Genomic DNA, 22,136 nt, shown 5'->3' on the forward strand with positions numbered 1-22,136 from the left:
ACTGCTCTTCTGGTGTCGGGCAAAATGATGCCAGCCAGCAGGTACACACTGTTTAGGTGGGTAGGCTTTAGACATCCTGTGATATATCAGCAGCTATCATTCAGGATGGGGTCAAGGTGTTTAGCATGTACAGATGTCTCACATACAGGCCATGCACACTCGGCAGAGAAGCTGAGAGCCAGAGCAATAGTTTGGATGGCTGAGCGACTAGCTCTGCATTTCAAGTCGGTGAGCTTATATAAATGGTGTTATGAGTACTCACCTTTGCTTTTGTCTTCATGATATGTTCTTTGTATGAGAGGGTTTGATCGAGGGTGGCTCCAAGGTAAACTGGATTTGGGCAGTGGGCTAGTAACACTGAGCTGGTGGTTGGCTTCATGGTTTTTCAGATGGAAGGCATATACTTGTGTTTTTGCTGGGTTGGCACATAATTGGTTTTCAGTGTAGTATGAGATTAGGCAAATTAGCACTTTGCTGAGGGATTTTTTGACATGGTCAAAGCTAGTGTTTTGGGCCATTATGCACAAGTGATCTACACAGATGAAACATTTTGTTTCCAGTTCAATTGGTTGGTCATTCGAATAGATATTATACAACAGTGGTGCAAGCACACTTTCATGGGGGAGGCTATCAATCTGTTACCACCATCTGCTTCGCTTCCCATCCAGTTTGACAAAAAAAAAGTTGTTTTAAAGCAGGGTTCATATCATCTCTGTAAGGTGTAGATCTTTTGTTGTTTCCAGGGTTTTGTGGAGGAGTCACCAGTGGTTAACTGTATTGTAAGCAACTGTTAGGTTGATGAACACAGCTCCAGTAAGTAGGCTTCTTTCAAAACTATCATCAGTATGCTGAGTAGATTGAGTAGCTGGCTCACTGTTGGTTTTCCAGGGCAAAAGCTGGCCTGTTAAGGGATTAGGTGTTTATCCATGTATGGGGTAAGCCAGTTTAGTACCAGTTGTTTGTACAATGTAGCATAGCAGAGAGATAGGTCTGAAGCTCTTTAGGTCAGAAGGATCTTTGCAGGCTTTAGAAGCACCTGAGCATGTCACCGTATCTTTGGAATTTTTTAACTAGCTGTGCATGAGTTGTAGGCAGAGGGGCCATTCTCAAGTCTGGGGTCTGAATTGCTTGACTTTCCCAGTAAGTATGTCAAGGCCGGCTGCTTTCCCGTGTGTTAATACCAGCATTCAACTCCATCATTGAGAAGGGGCTTGTAAAACCCTGGTCTTTGGGATGCTTGTACCTTTCCAATCTGAGTGGTTTTTTGTTTATTTGGGGGCTTTTGCCATTGAGAAGTATAGTGGTGACATTCTAATGTTGATGTGCCTTTCATGGGTCATCATTTAGTTTACATAGAATCATAGAATCAGAAGATCATGAAGTCTGGTCCCCTGCCATGGGCAGGAAGTTATTGGGGTCAGATGAGCTCAACAAGGTGCCTGTCCAGACTCATCTTGAACACCTCCAAGGGGGGTGACTGCACCACCTCTGCTGTATGTTCCAGATTCTGATGGCCCTTACAGAGAAAAAGTTTTCCTTATGTCCAACCTGAATTTACCCTCTATTACTTTATGCTCATTGGTCTTCATCCTCCCTTGAGGTGCCCTCCTGAATAGTTGCTCTCCTAGTTCTTGATGCTCCCCCCGACGTACTTGTAGACAGTTATCAAGTCACCTCTCAGCCTTCTCTTACTCAGACTGAGTAGATCCCGCTCCTGGAGTCTCTCCTCATAGAGCCTGCCCTCCATGCCCTTAACCATATGGGTGGCCCTTTGTACCCTCTCAAACTTATCCACTTCCTTCTTGAAGTGCGGTGCCCAAAACTGGACACAGTACTCCAGCCGAGGCCTCACTAATGCTGAATACAGAAGGAGGAGGAGTTCCCTGGATCTACTGGCCGCACATCAGCTGATGAACACCAGAGTTTTATTTGCTCTTCTGGCAGCCTCATCACACTGTTGGCTCACATTCATCTTCCAGTTGATTGCGACCCCCAGGTCTCATTCAGATGCTATGCCAGCCAGTGGGCCACCACTCACTGTATAGTTGTGGTGAGAGTTCTTCCTACCCAGGTGAAGGACCTTGCACTTCTTCCTGTTAAACCTCATCTGATTTTGTTCCACCCATAAACCCATAAATAAGGTCATCCTAGATCTTTCCCCTCATCCAAGTCATTAATGACTAAATTGAATAGCATGAGTCCAAGCACTGAACCCTGGGGACACCACTGGAGACAGCCCTCCAGGATGAGGCCATCCTGTTGATCACCACTCTCTGGGAGTGGCCAATAAGACAGTCCTCCACCCACCTCACTGGAGACTGGTCCAGCCCAGTACTCTCCAGTTTCTTAGAGAGAATCCTGTGGAAGGCAGAGTTAAAGGCTTCACTGAAGTCAACCTCGTGTCCCTCATCCAGATGGTTAGTTACCTGGTCATAGAAGGACACAAGGCTCACCAGGCATGATCTACCCTTGACAAAGCCACGCTGGTTGTTTTTAGCACCCCATCCATTACCAGCTTGTAGTTGACAGCCTCTTTAACCAACTTTTCACAGATTTTACCCAGGAACGAGGTCTGTAGTTTGTGGGGTCATCCCTCTTCCCTTTCTTAAAGGTAAGCATCACATTGGCCTTCTTCCAGTCATCCAGAACCACTCCTGAGTTCCAGGACTCTTTAAACAACTTGGCCACTGGTGCTGCCATAAGTTCAGCTAGTTCTTTCAGGACTCTTGGGTGCAGGTTGTCTGGCCCAGCAGACTTAAAAATGTCCAAGCATTTTAAAAGATCCTTCACCTGTTCTGGGCTGATTTCCTGTAGGTTGTTGCCTTCCCCCTATTCCCTCAGACTCTGGTCAGGTGAGCAGCCCCGGCTGGATTTTAGGAATACCAATGCAAAGTATGTATTTAAGAGTTCTGCCTTTTCACAGGTATCAACTGTGGGCTGCCCCTGAGTATTCAGTAAGGGTCCTATATTGGAGCCCAATTTTTTCCTTCTCCCTATGTATCTGTAGAGGGACTTCTTATCTTTTATATTGATTGCCAGTTTGATCTCCATGCCTGCCTTAGTTTTGTGTGTCTTGCTATCTTCAGGCCCTGGCAATACAGGTGTATTCCTCCTTGGTTGTTGAGCCATTCCTCCATTGTATATATACACACACTTTTTTTTTTTCTTTTTAATAGCTCCCTAATATCCCTGGTGAGCCAGACAGATCTTCTGGCTCCTTTCCCACTTTTGGCCCAGGTGGCGATGGCCTTTTTCCCCATGTGGGGGTGACCCTGTGTAGGGGTGACTCCATGTGGGGGTGACACCCATTCCTTTTTACTATTATACATCATATCAGTTGATTCAATCAGGGTTTGCCAGGATTTTCTGCATTTTTCTGTGATGGATAACATGAGTTCCTCACCTGTAGTGATGATGTTTGTGGGAAAAGGAAAAAGTTCATACTGTTGCCTATAGTCTTTGTATAGGCCAGTGGTTTGCACAGTGAGCCCTGGGATGTAATTCTTGTGGCATCCCCACAGGGTGTTCTTCCTTGAAGATTTCTATGCCACTTCTATGAATTGGTCAGAGTTCTCAGACAATGCTTTGATGGTTTTGACTATAGCATCAAAGTATGCTGAAAAACCTTTCCAGTTTGCCTTATTAAGGCTGAAATGTTGGCAAAATGGTACGGTCATAGGTGTTACTATGGCTTTGATCTGAATGCCAATTGGTCAATGTTGGGAATGTGGGATGAGGTCTAATAGACATTTTATAATACTTAGCCCAATGATAGTGTTGTAGCTGTATGTAAGGTCTGGGTTGTATCCTTGTTTCCAGCAGCTGCAGTGAACAGAACACAAGCAAGGTGATGTACACTTTCTAAAAACAAGCCTCCTATGAACTCCAGCTGCAAATCAAAGCTTATTTCTCATGGCATAATACCTTTGGGCAGATCCCTGCACCTACAGGAACTGATCAATATTTCTGAGCATCAAATCTTCACACAGTTCTTTGCATTCAGGTTATGGCTAGAAAAGAATCAAGCTTACAGCAAGTTATATTTTGCAGCACTGCCAACACGTCAAATGCTCAAGTGTGGGACGATACTACTGTAATTCACACTTGCCAATGGGACAATGTTTGTACTGCTGTGCAATCCTCCTCGAAAACTCTTGATTTCCAGGTGATTGGCGTTTGTGTCATAGGACTGCTTTAATATATTTTTTTGCAAAGTTTTTGCATCAACATAACCTTTCAGAAGGAAATGAATTCAAGACATACATAAAACAAATTCATTTTTGATGATTCAGACTATCTGAGTTACATCTGCCTAAGTCTCTGTTCTTTCTTGTTTTTACCTGGACTCCTGGCTGTGCAATGAACTGTTGATCTTTAGCTTCCACTGCAAGTTCTAGACAACTGCTTCCACCCCAGGCATCACAGGAGTAGGTCAGCAGCTGCTCTGCCAGATCTTCATCACTGCTGTAACACTCAGTGAACAGCTCTAAAAGAATAACAGCCCCAAACAGGAAAAAAAGAAGCCTGCATCAGATATGCTTCTCTCCTGGCCTGATTTCAGTCTGTATTCTAAGTCACAGGTGCATAGATCAGAAGGCAGAAAATCTCATTATTAAGGTTCATTATAATATTAGTTTGACCTTATTTCACACCCTTCAAATTGTATGCGTATTTTGAAAATAACCACAGACACATTAGTTTCATATTTGAACAGGGAAAGAAAAATGCAACATGACTAAGATCAATCTTCGGTTAGCATGACTCAGAACTTTATTTTTGTCCTGTCTTTGTTCAGATGTTTGACTTAAGTGTCTTCACAGTTTTTTGCAAGTAATGTGTAATATAAAATCACCTTTTCCATTTTCACAAATGTGCATGTAATCCTAAGATGCTCATTCGGCTTTATTTTTAAATATTCACCTGACACATATGAACTCTGTACATTAATTTAATCTCTGTTCAGAAAAAAGAAAAATTCAAGCTGATTTGATGCTTGCAGATACATAGCAACGTAAAACTAAGCTGTGAGTTTGCTCCAGGAAGTGAGCAAGTAAAAATGGCACCTTCTCAGTTAACACCTCTGCCCTGTGCATGGGCAAGAAAATATCTGTTTTCTTTCATTAAGGTTTAGATCCAATGACAACAGCAATAAAAAATTAGTCCTTACAGTTTTTGCTGCCTTCAGTAAGAGTAAGCAAACTGGAATATGCTCTTTCTGTGCCAGTAAGCCTATTGTAATAGTTACAGAAGAATCACTGAGTTCAGAAATTACTGGCAGATTCCTGAAACCTGGCCATGTGAAAGTAGTGAAAAACTAAGCTTGGCTTCAAACTTCCAGCATGAGTATCAGGGATGTCAGTTATGAAAATAAATCAACTCTTAGTATGTTAACTGTGAGCACCTAGTAGAGCACTACTGAAATGCAAAGTGTGTAACCTCACAGCTTTAGGGATGTTGGTTGTAGCCATGTTGGTCTAAGATTATAGACTAAAAAGCTTCTTTGGGTAGATGTGGTATCTTTTATTAGACCACCTAAATAGTTGGAAAAATTGTTCTTTGCAACCTTTTGGGCACAAACACCCTTCTTCAGGCATATAGAGAGTCTCGCTGGTGAATTGTGTGCTCACCTGGGTAGAATAGAAGTCAAAATGCAGGTCTGTGAAAATGCAAATGCATGGCAGTGAGGATCAGAGAGGTGGAAGACAATAGGTATGAGGCAGATGTGGGGGAAGGGAAATGTTCAACTGATGATAGAAGAATGTAGCTGGTAAAGTGCTGGCAGGTTACCTGGGCACATTATAGTATTGGTGTAATATGGATTAACAAGGACCAGTGTTAATCCATTCTGATAACTGTTACACCCACTGGTTGGGTTTTTATTCATCCCTAAATAGTCTCTTAGCTACTGTGGCATTGAAGAAGTAATTAATTACTACAATATTTGTCCAGATTTCACATAAGCCAAAAAAACTGCCTGCCTCATTAACAAAACAAGAGGTTACAGTCCAGTATTTCCCTCAGTCAGACTATTGCTTATAACCAGCCCGTGAGGTCATTCCCAGCCCATATGCTCTACATCACATGGACTAGGTAACTAAAAGGATGTTAAAAGGCTATGAAAAGTAAAAGAGATGAGAAATGTAAAACTAAGTAGTCCACCACCAAATATCTACTGAAGCTCTAACATGCTGCCTTACCACTATCACAACACAACTTATCATCTTAGGAAATCAATTTACCCCTAAGTTCTTAGCGTTACAAGACCTATAGTTTTATATTAGGGCACCAGACTGCCTTTAGGAGATCTGGGTTCATTTTCCATTCCCACCTTACTCCAAGCACATAGGATGCATCTGTAAGTTCATAAAGACATGCCCCGCTTCCTCTTCAGCATTCTTTGTACTGTTCAGGAACTCCTCAGGAGATATTTGCCTGACCCTGTGTTCTCTATTCCAGTTCATATATATACACCTTCTCTCTTCCCCTTAGAGATTCAGGTCAAAATAAGTAGCATATTTTCCATGAACAGTAAGTTGTCTAAAAAATGAAATTTGAGCACCAAAACTGTCCACAAATTCAGGCTGAAGATGAAAACAGAGGGAAATTAAGTGTCAAAGCATTGTTAAATAATTTCAAATCATTTTTATTAATATGCCAATATTTTCAGAACAATGCTTTGTCTAATTCTTGTTTGAAGGGGCACTTTTCATTTTTAAAAATTGTCCTAAATTTAAAAAATAAAAATAAGCAACCTGAAGACTGAGCAGAACATTTTGCATCACAGCAAATGGTGCATTTCAAGTGGACTAAAAATGAAATCTAGATTTTTTGCTTTACTATAAGAACTCAAACACTTTGTTTGATCTGAGCCGATTTAGATCCCTCCTGACCCAAAACAGCAGCAAAAAGTTATGATTTGCCCACCTTTGGTGCTCAATGCAGTAAAAGGCAGTCATTAAAACATGCAATACATTCCACAAAGCTATAGTAAAAAACTTGGCATCTAACGGACACTGCTCAGGTTTTCCAAAATGTGCACAGCTTACCTACTGCTCTAGTCTCATATTCATTGGCCAGCTCCTCAGACTCTCCAGCAGCATTAATATCATTCTTCACTTTTGCCAAGCTTTTTAGTAGCTTACTGGCACCTAGTGCTGCCAAAGTGCAGCCCCTGGTCTGGAAAAAAAGTACAAAAGCTAAAAAACATGATATTGGGAATTTGTACAAAGTTTTTGGCAAAGCACGGACAACATTATTTTCCTTCTAGCACAGATTCAAATCATTCACAATTTGTTACATAAGAAAAAGATTTGTAATATTCCTTAAGGACAAACTGATTTGTTCTCTCCCCCTCCCCTTTTTCTTGCAATTTCTGGTGAAGCATGTCACATAATCAGCATTCAAAACAAGAGCACACCAGCCATGCAATGCAAGTATCATCATATTGCTCTGCTAATGTGCTCCACAGACCTGGTCTGGAAAATAACTTCTGGGGAAGTGAAAGAGTATGTCTTACCTGTTCCCAAAGGACTTTGGATAACTCCCTCTTATTCTGAAGAACTGACCAGATAAAGAGAGCTTGCAAAGGGTGTCTTGTGACTGGAGACTCGTCCTGAAAGAATGAAAGGTAGCATCCCTTCACTGATCCTGCCAACTGTTAATCCTTCTAGATCATGGTATATGTATGAGAGGTCACCCAGACCTTTGACACATATGCCTAGGTAGCAGTATAGAGGAGCAGAGGCTGCCCAGTAGACCTGTGCAAAGCACCAAGTATTCGCTTTCAGATTCGGCCAATTCAGAGGGACAGTGATTCGATTTGGTGATCTGAATCACTGTCCTGATTCAATTCGGCTGATTTGGCGCCGATTCAAAGATTCGGCCATAGACCATAATGGGGAATCACTAAAACACCTATAACTTTGTCCTTTTTTTTGTACATTTGGATTAAAACAGCAGGGATGGTAGACCCTTATGAGGGCATGAAGTCTGCCAAGTTCCAAGGAGATAGGTACCGGGGGGGGGGGGGGGCGGGGAGGTTGTGAAAGTGCACCTCAAACTATTGAAAGCAAAACTCATATTACTTGTGTGTGTTAAGGCAAAGTGGGATGAAAACAGCAGGAATGGTAGCCCCTCATGCGGGCATGAGGACTGCCAAGTTTCAGGCAGAGTGGTGCAGGGGTTTATGTGAAAGTGCACCTCGAAGTTTTGAAAGAAAATAAAACAAGCAAATAGGTGCAGAGTGAGGAGGGTGGCACTCACTACATCTGCATGTCGAGCTTGGGGAACCCCAGCACTAGGAGGTTCACCTTGAAGAACCCCAGCTGCTCCACCAAACCTGGATCCAAGGAGGTGCGGTGGGGTGTCACAACATCACCAGCAATGCTGAACACCCTCTCTCTTGGAACACTGGTTGGTGGACAGGACAGGTGTTCCTGGGCAACCGTGGCCAGATCCTGCCACACCTGCAGGTTGCCCAATAAGCCAAGGGGTCACAGTGCAGCGGCTGCACGTCCTTGGCAAGATAGGTAGCCACTGAGGCCTCTGTGCTACCTGCCTGATAGTGAGATCTGGTGTCTCTGGACCACAACATTGTGGGCCCTTGGCCCACATTGGCAGTGGCTGTGGTGGAGGAGATTGCGTTGTACTTGGAGTGCTGGCATGGGAAAGTGATCCCTCTCTTCCACATCCCCCTGCCTCTGCTCTTCTGCCTCCTTGACTCTGTTCACCAGCACCTCCATTCAGTGATCGAGGGTTTTGCTGCTGCAGACACTCCCCTTCACCCTCGGGTCGCACATGCCCACCAGCATGTGGCCCGTGCTGGACCGCAATGGATCTAGCCATTTTTTGATGTCATCCTTTAGCTGCTTCACCAGTGCCTGTACCTCTGGTGAAAGCGGCTTGACCCAGCCAGGAACATCGATCTCCTGGAACTTCTCCATTTTATTCTCAAGCTCCTTCACTATGGGGAATCACCTGCCTAAGGAGTGCATCATCAGCACTGAGGCTCTTGTGGCCTTGAGGAATGGCTTGAGGACCATCAAGATCTGGGAGATGGTATCCCACTCCATTTTGTTAAGGGGGCCACTGATCCCAATCTCCCCGAGCAAGGCCATCTCATAGATGGCCTTCTGTTGCTCCACCAGCCTTTCCAGCATCAGGTATGTGGAGTTTCACCTAGTCTCCACATCCTGCATGATTTTGTGCTGTGGGATGCTCAGCTCTGCCTGTTTGTCCTGCAGCATCTTGGCCTCCTTGATGCTCTGGTGGAAGTAGCCCATCACCTTCCTGCATTTCGAAATGACCTGGCTGGTTGTGATGGCACCATCACCGGGATCCCTGTCCCTCTCCAAGGTATCCCTGACTACGAGGTGGAACTTGTGTGCTACATGGACTGCCTTGACCATATTGGCCTCACTACTGGTGACCATGAATCTGCAGGTGAGCTCGCCCTGCCCAACAAGCCAGCCTTGAACCATGTAGTTCATGGCCACCATTATCTCCCTTGCCATGTGAGACTCATCCAGCATCTCTGCTTGAAGGAGAGCGCACCAATGCCCTGACTGATCACACCAGTGTCCTGTGAGGGAGGTAGGCATGATCTCCACCCCAGCTGCTTCAGATGTCCAAGGTGAAGTGCAAGGCTACCTGCACCAAGTACTCCCTGCATGCCTCAAACAGGGAGGGCACCACTGTCCTGCTAAAGATGGTGCATGCGGGCACTTGGTAGGATGGAGCCACGAGCGCTATGAGCTGCCTGAACTCTGGACTCTCAACAAAGGAGAAGGGCTGGCCATCCAGAGCAAACATCTCCCCAATGCTCTGGGTGACCTTGCTCACCTTTGGAATGCACTCTGCTTTGTCTCAGCCGTTTCCCCAGTGATCCAGGGTGGCCTGGCTCTGTTTCTCGGGGACAGGAGCTTTGGAGTGAGAGGGGGGCTTCTTTTTGAGCATGCTCCCACTGGTGCCAGGCTAAGGAGGAACAAGGGCAAGAGGCTGCTGCCTCCTGAGTTGCCATCATCATGGTGGCAAAGTGTTTCACTTCCTTGCCCCGGCTGTTCTGCCTTCAGCAGTGCTGGAAGTTAGCATACCTGGGATCATTTGCCACCTCAAAATGATCCCACACTACACTACCCACCCACTTCTGGGTGGAGGGTGGGGATCCTGTCTTATCCCCCTCCTCATCAGGAAGAGGCACAACAACAGAAGGAGCTGAGCCACCTGCCCCCACAACCTCCTCAGAGGTGCTGCTTTCTGGAGAAGGAGACCTGGGTCTAGGGAAACTTTGAGGGGTGCACAAACTCCGATTCCCCCTCACTCCCCAGAATTTCCTTCGCTATGGCCCTGAACTCCTCTGCTTCCAGATCCAGATCCTCTTCTGGCACTGAAAGGCTCATGCTGTGAACTGAAATTGGGGTGAAGAATGTCATGCTGCTGCTGATTTGTGGTGTTAGTGGTAGTGGTGGTGCAGGTGCAGGCACTGCTACCACCTCCTTGCTCCCACTAGCAGCAGAAGAGTCATCAATGCCAGAACAGAGGGTGCATCTATGTTTGGGGTGGGGGGAACTTGCAGCTCTCCCTCTGCCCCCTCTCCCTCCCCTGCCAGAAGACCTGGCACCTGCCTTTCCAGCATGCTTCATAATGTTTGGTGTGCTGCAAAGTGTGTGTGTGTGTATGCAATATATGTTGTGCTTTCCTGCACAGTGATGACACACTGTCAGGGAAAACACAGATTTCTTTTTGTGGAGGGAAAAAATCAAGACAGACTAACAAGAACAAATAAGAGGATTCTGGGGGAAGAATAAGTTGGAAGGAATGGATAGGGATAACAATAGGGGTTGTAGGCAAGGGTAAGTAGGAAAGGATTGGATACAGCATACAAGAAGAGAGAATAACTAGCAGCAAGCCAGAGCCTTTCAGACACTGCTACTCCAAGGGAGAGACAGCTCACAAAAGGCACAGATCACTTCAGACACATCATATACTTGATATATTGTTTCTACATCCCTCTCCTGGAGCACTGTGACTGGAAGGGAACTCAGAGAAAGATCCATCACTGGCCAGTTACAGATGTCCTTCCCCTCCTCTTCCCCCTCCTTCTTCTTAGTTTCTGTTTTCCTGCAAGCCCCTCTCTGAAATGCCAAAATTTTCCGAAATGTTTCGAATGGTATTGTTTCATTTTTGAGATGTTTTGGAGTCTTCCATTTCTTTTTGTATTTGGTATTTTGGGCACTGAAATGGGCCAAAATACCTCTGAAATGAAACAGATGCCAAAGTTTTGTACAGTTCTACTGCACACCATACATACCTCTTTGCTCCACATGGTACACCTCTCCCCACTACATTGTGTGAGTACTTCTGCCCCTTTTCACACTGAGGTGCATAACCCCTCCACACTGTACAGGTCCTCCAAGTCCTTTGGCTGCAGGATCCCTCAACCATACCATAGTGTCCTGCTACACCCCCAGGGGCAGGAAGCACAAACTGGAGGAGGGAGGGGGAACCCAGAGACTCTAGCAGCAGCAGCAGCAGCAGGTGGACTGGAGTGGTGGATGGTGTCCTGACTTACACTGACACATGCACTTTGCTAGCTGCCAGTTGAACAGCCCCATGTTAAATATTTAAACCTGGAACAGATCCTTGGTTCCTTGTCCCATCCTTTCTTCACTGTTCCCGAGTGAATATACAGTTCATTTAACCAACTTCATGCCACTCTTTCTTGTCAGTATTAATCATGGTTGCTTACAGACATAACCTTCCCCCCTTCCCCACAAAAACAGTGCTTCACTTTAAAGTTGGGGCTCCCCCACACTACTGAGCACAGCACGTGCCCAGAAGAGGCATCATGTTAGTTGGACCCAGCTTGTACAACATCTGTATAGGTTAGGTGCTTCAGTGGGGCTTTTGGTGCTTTTACCCAATAGCTGGTTGAATCAGCTATTACGTAAAAGTGCCCAAAAAGCCCTGCTGTGAAGTGCCTGAACTATACAGACACTGCAAAGCTGAGTCGAACTAATGTACTGCTTCATCCTATAAAACATGGTTGTTGTGTGGTTTTTTGGTTTGTTTGATTGGTTGTTATTGGGGGTTGGGTTTTTTGGGGGGGTTTTAGTTTGTTTGGGTTTTTTTTTGGGGGGTGGGGTGGGGAGTTCACATCTTTCAACAGCCCATGTGTCAACATAAGTTAGTACAGCCTTAAAGCTGTTCTACCTCAAGTTGGACAATAAACTGACCCCTAGTTGTTCTGTTCCTACACAATTTATTGCACTTCTTACAAAGAGTGCAAGTTTAGTATTGTGCTGGGAAGAAGCATTTGTTTTTTTCTAACAATGAATGCATGGTTGAACCAGCTTGTCAGTTACTCACTGAGAACTCTATCTCTGTCTCATCCTTGCTGTTCTTATCTTCTCTTTTAAGGACTCTTCGGAAGTCTTCAACCATCTTCCACACGAATGTAAGAAGTGAATCATTGTAGGAGTTCTTAGCAATCTGCAAGTTCTTAAACACCAGGCTGCTGAAGTTGTTGGTATACAGCTCTGTAAGGACCTCATTATTGAGAAACTTCCTCAAATTCAACCCATTTTCCAGGAAGAGACGGACAAATTTGGGCCTGTCTTTTACTAGGGCCATGAACATGACATCCTGAAGGTCAGCAGACTGGGAGGGGGGGGGGAAAAAGCACATATATTAAACAGGAGCCTATATGTCGAGGTCGAGCAAAGAGTTGTCTCAAGCAGAAAAAGAGAATTAGTTGATCATGAAAAGTAATTGACTTTGCAAGCCCACAGATTTCCACATCTAACCAATGATCTAGATACAATAGTGCCCTTTTTTTTACCTGGCATAGGCCTCTTGAACCGAGACTGTCAAAGGGGTTAGACAGTGGTTTTATACCATGCACAAATTTAATAGAACAAATCATCAAGACTAATTACATATATAATTTCAGACATGATTTGAACATAAAACACTAATATAAAAAGATTCACTACACAAGTCAAATTATCTTTACCCCTTGGCACAGTTTTGCAAGATCCAGACAAACATACCACATATCAAAAATTATCTTGCTTTAATGGAGTGGTGAGAGAGGGGTTGCCACTCAGGAGCATATATAGGTAAAGTTCTGTAAGTGGTTTTTTTGCATCTGCTCCCACTACCACAGTAAACAAAGTTAAACCAGACCAGTTTACATGACAATGAAACAGCTGTAAAATTAGCATTGGTAGGCCTGTGTGAGTCAGCACCAATCCGATCTGGCTTCATATCTGGCTGCTTCAGATGGCCACGATCCGATCCGGAGCTCTGGACCAGGTTTCCACCTCGATCCATCCAAAGCTTTGGAGCCGCCTCGGAGATCCGGCCCTAGGGTATAATGGGGAATCAATGAAATATCTATAACTTTGTTTTCTGTCTGATTTGGATGAAACTTGCAGGGATGGTAGCCTCTGCTGAGAGCATGAAATCTGCTATGTTTCAAGACAATTGGTACAGGGGTTTGGGGGGAACTCTACCCCAAATTCTTGAAAGCCAAACTCCTGTCATGGCTGTGTGTTACAACACCGGGGGGTGAAAACTGCAGGACTTGTAGCTCTTACTGAGGCCACAAAGTCTGACAAGTTTCAAGGAGATAGGTGCAGGGTTTTGGGGGGAACTGCACCTCAAACTGCAGACAAGCAAACTCATGACATAGATGACACTGTGTGTGTTAAGGCACAGTGGGTTGACAGCTGCAGGGATGGTAGCCCCTGCTGTGATGCCTGCCAGCTGTGGAGGAGATCACTGCAGTGGGGCTCTGGGGCCCTGCACCCCTCGCTGCTGACAGACAAAACTCCTGCCAAGACTGCCTCTGTCTTGGGGCAGTTGATTGTCTGTATTGAGTCTTTCCTCTCCTTAGCCTGGTTTTGTAGGTGCTAATCGATGCTCGTTAAGTCGTTATGTAGTAGCTAGCTCCCCTGCATTGAGCTGGTCCCCAAGTCCCTGGTCCCTGAGTGAATCATGAGTGATTGGTTGGTAACTGGGAACTCAGCAGCGTAGCAGCCAGGCCTGCAGCAGTGTTGCCCCTCCCTGCCCACAGACCCACACACTCAGTCCCACAAGCACCCATGGCACCAGTTCCCCCCAAACATCTGCACCAATCTTCTTGAAACACTGAGGCCACAAAGCCTGCTGAAAGAGATACCACGCCTGCAGTTTTGACCCCCTTGTGTTGTAACACATAGATGTGACAGGAGTTTTGCTTTCAAGAATTTGGGGTACAGTTGCCCCAAAGCCCCTGCACTGATCTTCTTGAAACTTGGCAGGCTTTGCAGCCTCAGAAGAGGCTACCACCCCTGCAGTTTTCACCCTAATATGTTGTTACACCTAGACATGAGATGAGTTTTGCTTTCAAGAACTTGGGGTGCTGTTACCCCCCAAACCCCTGTACCAATCTCCTTGAAACTTGGCAGACTTTATTCTTTCTGCAGAGTCTACCACCCCTGAAAATTTCATCCAAATCAGACAAAAAACAACAAAGTAATAGGTATTTTATTGTTTCCCCATTATACCCTGCGGCTGGATCTCAGAGGTGGCTTCGAGGCAGCTCCAAACCGCTTTGGGAAGCTGAATGAGGCCAGAGCTTCAACCCCAATGTGCTGTTTCGGACCCCAAAGCATCCAAAGCTTCTCTGGATCTGAAGCTTGGTCTGAAGCCTTGCACAGCCCTATTGGTTAGCTTCCACTTACTCCAGAACAGAGCACATACAAAACGGGTAAAACAGATCAGCTTGAAACCTAGTAGGTCACCTCCTCTTCTTTACAATCAAAATAACTGTTTCATCTTTCCATACCTACACATTACCCGACCATCATTCCTTGCCCCTATACCAAACCAGTTAAACCAGCATCTGCGAGAAAAAAAGCAAGTTCAGTTCTTCAATTACACCACCGGTACCCATTCCATAAACAGGTCCCATCAGGAGGTACCTAAAGATATTTTCAGATTCCCTTAACTGTTAAGGCTTTTGCTTTTTTTTTTTTTTTTTTTAATTTATAGAGTCACAACTGGGCAACCAGCAACAACAGACAGAGGGAGGGGGAAGGGACAGGTTTGTTGGATACTTCCATCTCTCTTCTGTTGGTCATATTTTATCACTGACACATAATTAGACATGCACAGTAATACTATGGCACTTTGCTTGTGATCTACATTTCCTTAAGAAGCCAGCTGACTTCCAAAGAAAGCTGTGATTAGGAATTTATCCATTAAAATAAGGTGACTGCTGTGTTAAATAAGCATGATCTATTACCTACAGCAATATTCTACTTTAAACCCCACTGTTACGGTGACAATATTTGGATCTTGGGGAGCAATGGATTTGCAGCTGAATAAAAGGCAATATATTACCTATGGCTTAGCAAAAGCTGCTAACCACAAGGCAGAATGATATCTAAGCCAGCCATTTGCTTATGCTAAGTAACCAACTTAACTGTGTCAACCATTTTCTGAGACAAAGCAGCTTATGAGTGTGTAAATCTGTGTGCTGTGAATGAGGTGAAGCTTTAGGAATGTGGAAGATGGCACAAATTGGGACAGAAAAACAGACTGGAATGTGACAAACAACACATAATTGGTAACAGAATCCAAAATAAACATATGTGAAAAGGTGAATGATGATTGGTGAAGAAGCCTCCAGAAGCTTCCAGGTTTTGGTCAAAGTCCACCTATTGACCAAAGAAGTGAAGTCAAGGTCTTAGATATGCACTCATAGCAAAAAGACATGTAAATGAGTGAAATGCATAGGCAGTTCCATAGTAATAAAGTAAACAGAGGAGGAGCTTGAGATAGGAGGAGATGGGTGGAACAAAGGAGGAGCGAGGATGAAATAAATGGCAATGAGCATGAATCAAGGTGTATAAAATGTGAAAAGAACTATTGCTCACTGCAGGTCCCAGGTTTGTTAGTTTTTTGGGACCTCTGCCTGAAGCTGTCTCCATTCTGAATAAAGCTGTTACAAACAATGTGTGCAAGTAGTGTTTGTTCCCTGCTTGCTCTGGCTAATGAGTAGCAGGACCCATGACTGATTGAATTGTCACCTCCCTAGTCGCTGGGCACCACATAAAGTCAGGGTCTAACACCCACCTTCCATTATAAACACAAAACCCAATAATATGAAGACAGAACAGAACTTACTGCTTTTCAGCTACACTGACTATGATGATAATTTTTTAGGCTGACTCTTTCCCAGCAGCTATATCTAATCCTTATCTGTTTTTAACTTCTATGTGCATTTAAGCTGACAAAAGGAGTTCAACCGACCCCCTTTGAGAAGGAGACATGGTGTTTGGCCAGTAATTACATGAGAGAAAAAACTGGCATCACCTTAGAGTTATGTATATTGCTACAAAGTGCCCAACTGAGAGGTCCAGGGATCCATGTTTGATATAATTAGGTGGTTCAGTCTTTCAAGCCTTAACTTCTGCCCAAACATTAAAAGAGAACATTACGGTCTCCCACAACATTTTTGAAAGCAAGCAAAGTATGGGTTGGATGAATGGACCACAAAATGGACAGAAAACTGGCTGAATTATAAAGCAAAAAGGGTAGTAATTGATGGCCCAATGTGTAGTTGACAGCTAGTATTAAGTGGAGTGCCCCAAGGATCAGTCCTGGTTTTTGTTCAATATCTTCATGAATGATCTGGAAGACAGAATGAAGTGTATCCTCAGCAAGGTTGCAGATGACACCAAACTAGGGGAAGTAGTATCTATGTTGGAGAGTAGAGCTAGGTTTCAGAGTGACCTAGACAAACTGGAGGATTGGACCAAAATAAATCTCAAGAAGTTCAACAGGGACAAGTGCAAAGTCCTGCACTTAGGCCGGAACAATCCCATGGACTGGTACAGGCTGAGGACTGACTGGCTGGGCAGCAGCTCTGCAGAAAAGGACCTGAGGGTTACAGTGGACAATAAGCTGGATATGAGGCAAAAGTGTGCCCTTGTTGCAAAGAAAGCCAACAGCATACTGGGCTACATTAGTAGAAGCACTGCCAACAGATGGAGGAAAGTGATTCTTCCCCTCTAGCTGGCACTGGTGAGGCCACATTCAGAGTAGTGTGTCCAGTTTGGGGCCCCTCACTACAGAAAGGATATGGAAAAATTGGATACAGTCCAATGGAGGACAACATAAAATGGTTAGAGGGCTGGGGCACATGACTTATGAGGAGAGCTGAGGGAACTGGATTTATTTTGTCTGGAGAAGAGAAGACTAAGGGAGGATTTACTAATAGCTTTCAACTACCTTATGGTGGTTGCTACACTATTCTCAAATAGGATGGAGCTACACTGTTCTCAGTGGTGGCAGATAACAGAACAAGAAGCAATGGTCTCAAGATGCAGCAAGGGAATTTTAGGTTAGATACAAGGGAAAAACTCTCTCACTAGGAGGGTAGTAACACACTGAAACAGGTTACTCAGACAGGTTGTGGAATCTCAAAGGTTTTTAAGACCTGGGTAGACAAAGCTTTGACTGGGATGATCTAGTTGGGGATGGGCCTGCTCTGAGCAGAGGGCCAGACTAGATAACCTCCTGAGGCTCCTTCCAACCCTAATTTTCCATGATTCTAACTTTGTTCAATACAGAAGTTATCATTGTGGCACACAAGAAACTGGACCAAAGACCACCATGTCACAAAAATGAAACATGTCAGATATATTATTCAGGTTATTGGACTGTTTCAGTTCAGATCAAGATAAAGAGTGACCTTAATCAATATCAGAGTATGCGTGCCTGATAAGTTAGTATAGTCCAAGTCTGGAAAGCATTGGCATGCATTTTCCTTGCATCAAACTAAGCTGAAATGGAAGCACTTGCTTACCAGAATCAGAATTGTGTTATATGGGTACACTGTGCCCTTAAAATAGCCAGTCCTCTTATTTTCACTTTCCCCACCCCTGCAGGCTGTGACAAGGCATGCTATTTTTACCTCCCAATGTCGGTCATTGGTGAAGATCTCATCATTGGCCAGGTCCAGCTGGTTCCACTCAAGAAGCAACTTGAGCTGCCCATTCCAGTTATCTTTATCATGTTCATTGGTGCTGAAGGCTGTAGGAGGACAGGGTAGCTAGGTAAGGACTAGACTGAAAAGAGTCTTGCTATACTTTCTCTCATCCCTACCCTCCACCCAATCCCAGGCACAAAACCCCCCACCACTAACAACAACAAATAGCCCCTATTAAACAGATTATCCTAGACTCATTTACCATCTTCATGGGTACACTCACTCCACATGTATTGGTAGTCCCTAGGGGACCTCTGATACCATGCACAGACTGGAGGAGTCTTTCCTCTTGGGCTCCATGACCTCCAAATACCCCAAGTGAACTTGGTGTTCCATCTGAAGAAAAGGTTGCACAAAGTCTGGGAAATGGAATAGGGATCAAGGAATGGAACAACCCCACCTCAGACTTTAACTTCCTGATGACCCACCAGGTAAGTTAATATAGCTCTGAGCTCCCCTGAATCCCATCCTAGCAGTGCTGCTAAGATTAGTCCATGAAGACTGAGCTGGGGTGGTCTTCCCCAAGGAACTCAAAGATCTTGATCCTCTACCATGAAATCAAGTCCTCCCCAGAACCCCTAAAAGAAACTGGTAGCAGATAAATCTAGTGAACTTGATAGACAGTCACATTCTCAGTATAAACCGGGAAATCATTGGAATAACCAGAGTATCTGAAAACAGAAATTGATCCTTGAAACAAATTACTGCAGTGATTAAATGGACTTTGCAAGTAAGAATACAAGAAAGAGGAAGTGCTATGAATTCAATAAGCATTAGCATTAGAAATTAAACTGTTAATTGTTTATTGTAATATCAGTGATAAGTCAGAGCATCTGCATCTGATGCTTTAAAGCCTTTATAGAATTGATTACTTAACTTGTGGTCTAACACATATCTACTATAGTACAGTAGAAGAAGAAACTTTGTGTTGGTTTCTGAATCATTTCCTTTTCTGTTCCAGGAACAAAATATTATTGCAAAAAATGTTCTCTATGAGTTGAGAGTATCAAAGCATTGGTAAATTTTATTGTTTGATATTTGAGCTGGATTTAGATTGCTTCTAGATTTTAAAAGTTGTGTGACATAACAGTACTCTGACTTATTTCAACATCAGAGTCAAATTTTGCACTCTCAGAATTTCAGTGAAATGTTATCCATTTCACCAAACATAATATGACTAACATGGGACATGAGAAAAACATTTACACTGATGTTTCCTCACATATACCCATGGGCTGATCTAGAATTTTGAAAAGGTGGGTACAGATGGTGAGGTGCATCATTATTTATGGAACAACACATATTTTTCTCCAGTTAAAAATAAACTAGAAGCTTTACTAATATTCTAGGGGCCTATTGAAGCAAAAACAAACATAACTTAATTGGAATGAGTTCAAAACAGTCAGCAGAGCTATGAAATAGGAGCTTCAACACCAGGAGCAGCTAACAGACAGTGGGATTGCAGAACAAAGGATAGCTTGGTTGGTGGAACATCATTAAAAAGAAGAGAGGGTCACTAATACCGGTGGAACAAAGAGTTTAGAAGGGACAGAGCAGATTATAATGAGGCATGAAAACAAGCGACTCCCTCAGCACCACATGACTGGAAGTGCTGCTGACACTGCCAGGCAGCTGGTTTAAAACTTTGGGTGGAGCAGGACACAAAAAGTGTGGGTGGGTGCAAGTGCACCAGTACACCCCTGACCTGGATCTGTCCCTGTATATGGCACATTCTCCAACTTTTCATGCATTTATCTCCCATTACCCTCAGTGACAATTCCAACAGGCATTTTAAAAGGGATTAAATTAGGGCCTCATGTACTATAAAACAGGTGCCAAATTTCCTTAGACTCCTTCTCCTTTGAGAATCCCATCCCAGCTTCCATTCAGATATCCAACAAAAGACGCCTACATGTTACAAATCAGATTAATTTGGGGGGTGGGTTTTCTATTTTAAATCTCTGGAAAACCTCCCACAATTATAGCTTGCAAAGCAGATTAAAAAGGTAGTAGATCTACAGGTGTGTTAAAATATTTCTTCCCAAAGCATAACTCCAACTAACAACCACTGTTCAGCATGCTGGTACCTGAACCCTGAAATGTAACAGCACACCTTAGAGTGCATCAAGTTTGAAATCCCACCAACAACCAGTTCTCATGACTATAGGGGTGTTACAAAGTGATCTGATACTGAGAGACAAAGAAATGCTGTTATGCCCAATGAACTGCAATACTGAGAAACTAAGTAATTTGTCCCAAGTGTTGAACCCAGATGTTCATTATCCTAAAATGACTGGTCCAACTACCATACTATCTTTCCTTTAGCCACTTAAAAGCAAAGCAAAATTAAAATGGAAAAAGGATGAGAGAAGCACTCACCTTTATATAGAGCAAATGAAATGGCATTGCTCACAATTTCATCTCCTGCTTCTTCTATTTTAATAACAGTAAGCAAGTGTGGGTTTTCAAGGACTTCCTTGGTCTACAACAAGAAACATCAGGTATAAAGTTATGTTGGGATTTGTCAGTTCATTTAATAGTTTTATAGAGATTTCATAGATTTCTAGAGTCGAAAGGGACCTGGTAGATCATTGGGTCCGACCCCCAACATTTGCTAATGTCTCTTTCAGAAATTCTGTATCACAGAGCTGTTTCTCTTGGGTTCTCTTCCCTTATACGTGGTTAAATTTTACCTCCGACTACAAGGACTCATTGAGAGAAGAACCTGCCTGACTAACTTGGTTTCCTTTTACGATGAGGTCACAAAGTACCTGGATGAGGGCATCAAGGTGGATGTCATCTTCTTGGACTTTAAGAAGGCCTCTGACACTGTTTCTCACCACATTCTCTTAAAAAAACTAGGTGACTGCGGCACTGATGTCTACACAGTCAGATGGGTGGCAAAATGGCTAGAGAATCACATCCAGAGAGTGGCAGTGGACAGGTCGTTTGACTGGAGGGATGTGGGCAATGGAGTCGCCAGAGGCTCGGTCCTGGGGCCTGTGCTGTTCAACATCTTTAACAGCAATCTGGATGTGGGTGTGGAAAGCACACTATCCAAGTTCATTGACGACACCAAGATGTGGAGCCAGGTGGGCACGAGGGAGGGAAAGGACAGAATCCAGCTAGATCTAGACAGACTACAGAGGTGGGAGGATGAGAATAGGATGGAATTCAACACAGAGAAGTGTAAGGTGCTGCATCTAGGGAGAAGGAACCAGCAACACACCTGTAGGCTGGGGAACACCCTTCTTGTCAACACAGTGGCAGAAAGGGATCTTGGAGTCATTGTTGACTCCAGGATGAACATGAGCCACCAATGCGAGGAAGCAGTCAGTAAGGCTAACTGCACCTTGGCTTGCATCTACAGATGCATCACAAGCACATCCAGGGAGGTGATCCTTCCCCTCTATGTGGCATTGGTGAGGCCGCAGTTGGAGTACTGCATCTAGTTCTGGGCACTGAACTTCAACAGGGATGTGGCTAGCATTGAAAGAGTCAAGAGGAGGGCCACTCACATGGTCAAGAGGCAATGGGTCAGGCCCTACGAAGAAAGACTAAAGGTCCTGAATTTATTCAGCCTCCACAAGAGAAGGCTCAGAGGGGATCTGGTGGCTGTTTACAAACTCACCAGGGGGAACAAGTGGAAATTGGATGAGGCTCTGTTCCCCCGGCACCACCGGGGGTTACTAAGAATAATGGCCACAAATTGTTAGAGAGAAGGTTGAGGCTGGACAACAGGAGACATTACTACATGATTAGGGCTGCCAGGCTCTGGAATGGACTCCCAAGTGAGGTGGTGCTCTCTCCTACCTTAGGGGTCTTCAACAGGAGGCTGGATAGATATTTGACTGGGATGTTATGATCCCAGCACTCATTCCTGCCCAGGGCAGGGAGTCATACCTGATGATCTGTTTAGGTCCCTTCCAACCCTAAGAACTATACTATATTAAAAGAATATAAAATAAAAATTCCAGCTACCTATTTCTCACAAAGTTACAGCAGTGTAAGTTCAAAACATATTATGACACATTATCTTTTAAACATGGCAATGTGTTGTCATTCTTTCCCATGGAAAAAAAATTAGACACAGTCT

The 22,136-nt window shown here is 44.1% G+C and overlaps 1 protein-coding gene across 1 annotated transcript in view; it reads right to left on the minus strand.

Moving 5' to 3' along the window:
• Window positions 1–22,136, minus strand: part of TRPM8 (transient receptor potential cation channel subfamily M member 8) — a 142,560-nt gene that overhangs the window by 53,527 nt on the left and 66,897 nt on the right. Inside the window, exons 12-17 of the mRNA XM_090044993.1 lie at window positions 20,420–20,522; window positions 17,966–18,084; window positions 12,367–12,657; window positions 7,517–7,612; window positions 7,047–7,176; window positions 4,341–4,486 (exon numbers count right to left, since the gene is read on the minus strand). Coding sequence (XP_089901119.1) covers window positions 4,341–4,486; window positions 7,047–7,176; window positions 7,517–7,612; window positions 12,367–12,657; window positions 17,966–18,084; window positions 20,420–20,522 — 885 coding nt within the window. The remainder of the gene's footprint in view (window positions 1–4,340; window positions 4,487–7,046; window positions 7,177–7,516; window positions 7,613–12,366; window positions 12,658–17,965; window positions 18,085–20,419; window positions 20,523–22,136) is intronic.

Source organism: Crocodylus siamensis, chromosome 4, assembly GCF_052110815.1.
Source record: "Crocodylus siamensis isolate JL-2025a chromosome 4, ASM5211081v1, whole genome shotgun sequence".
Classification (NCBI taxonomy): domain Eukaryota; kingdom Metazoa; phylum Chordata; order Crocodylia; family Crocodylidae; genus Crocodylus; species Crocodylus siamensis.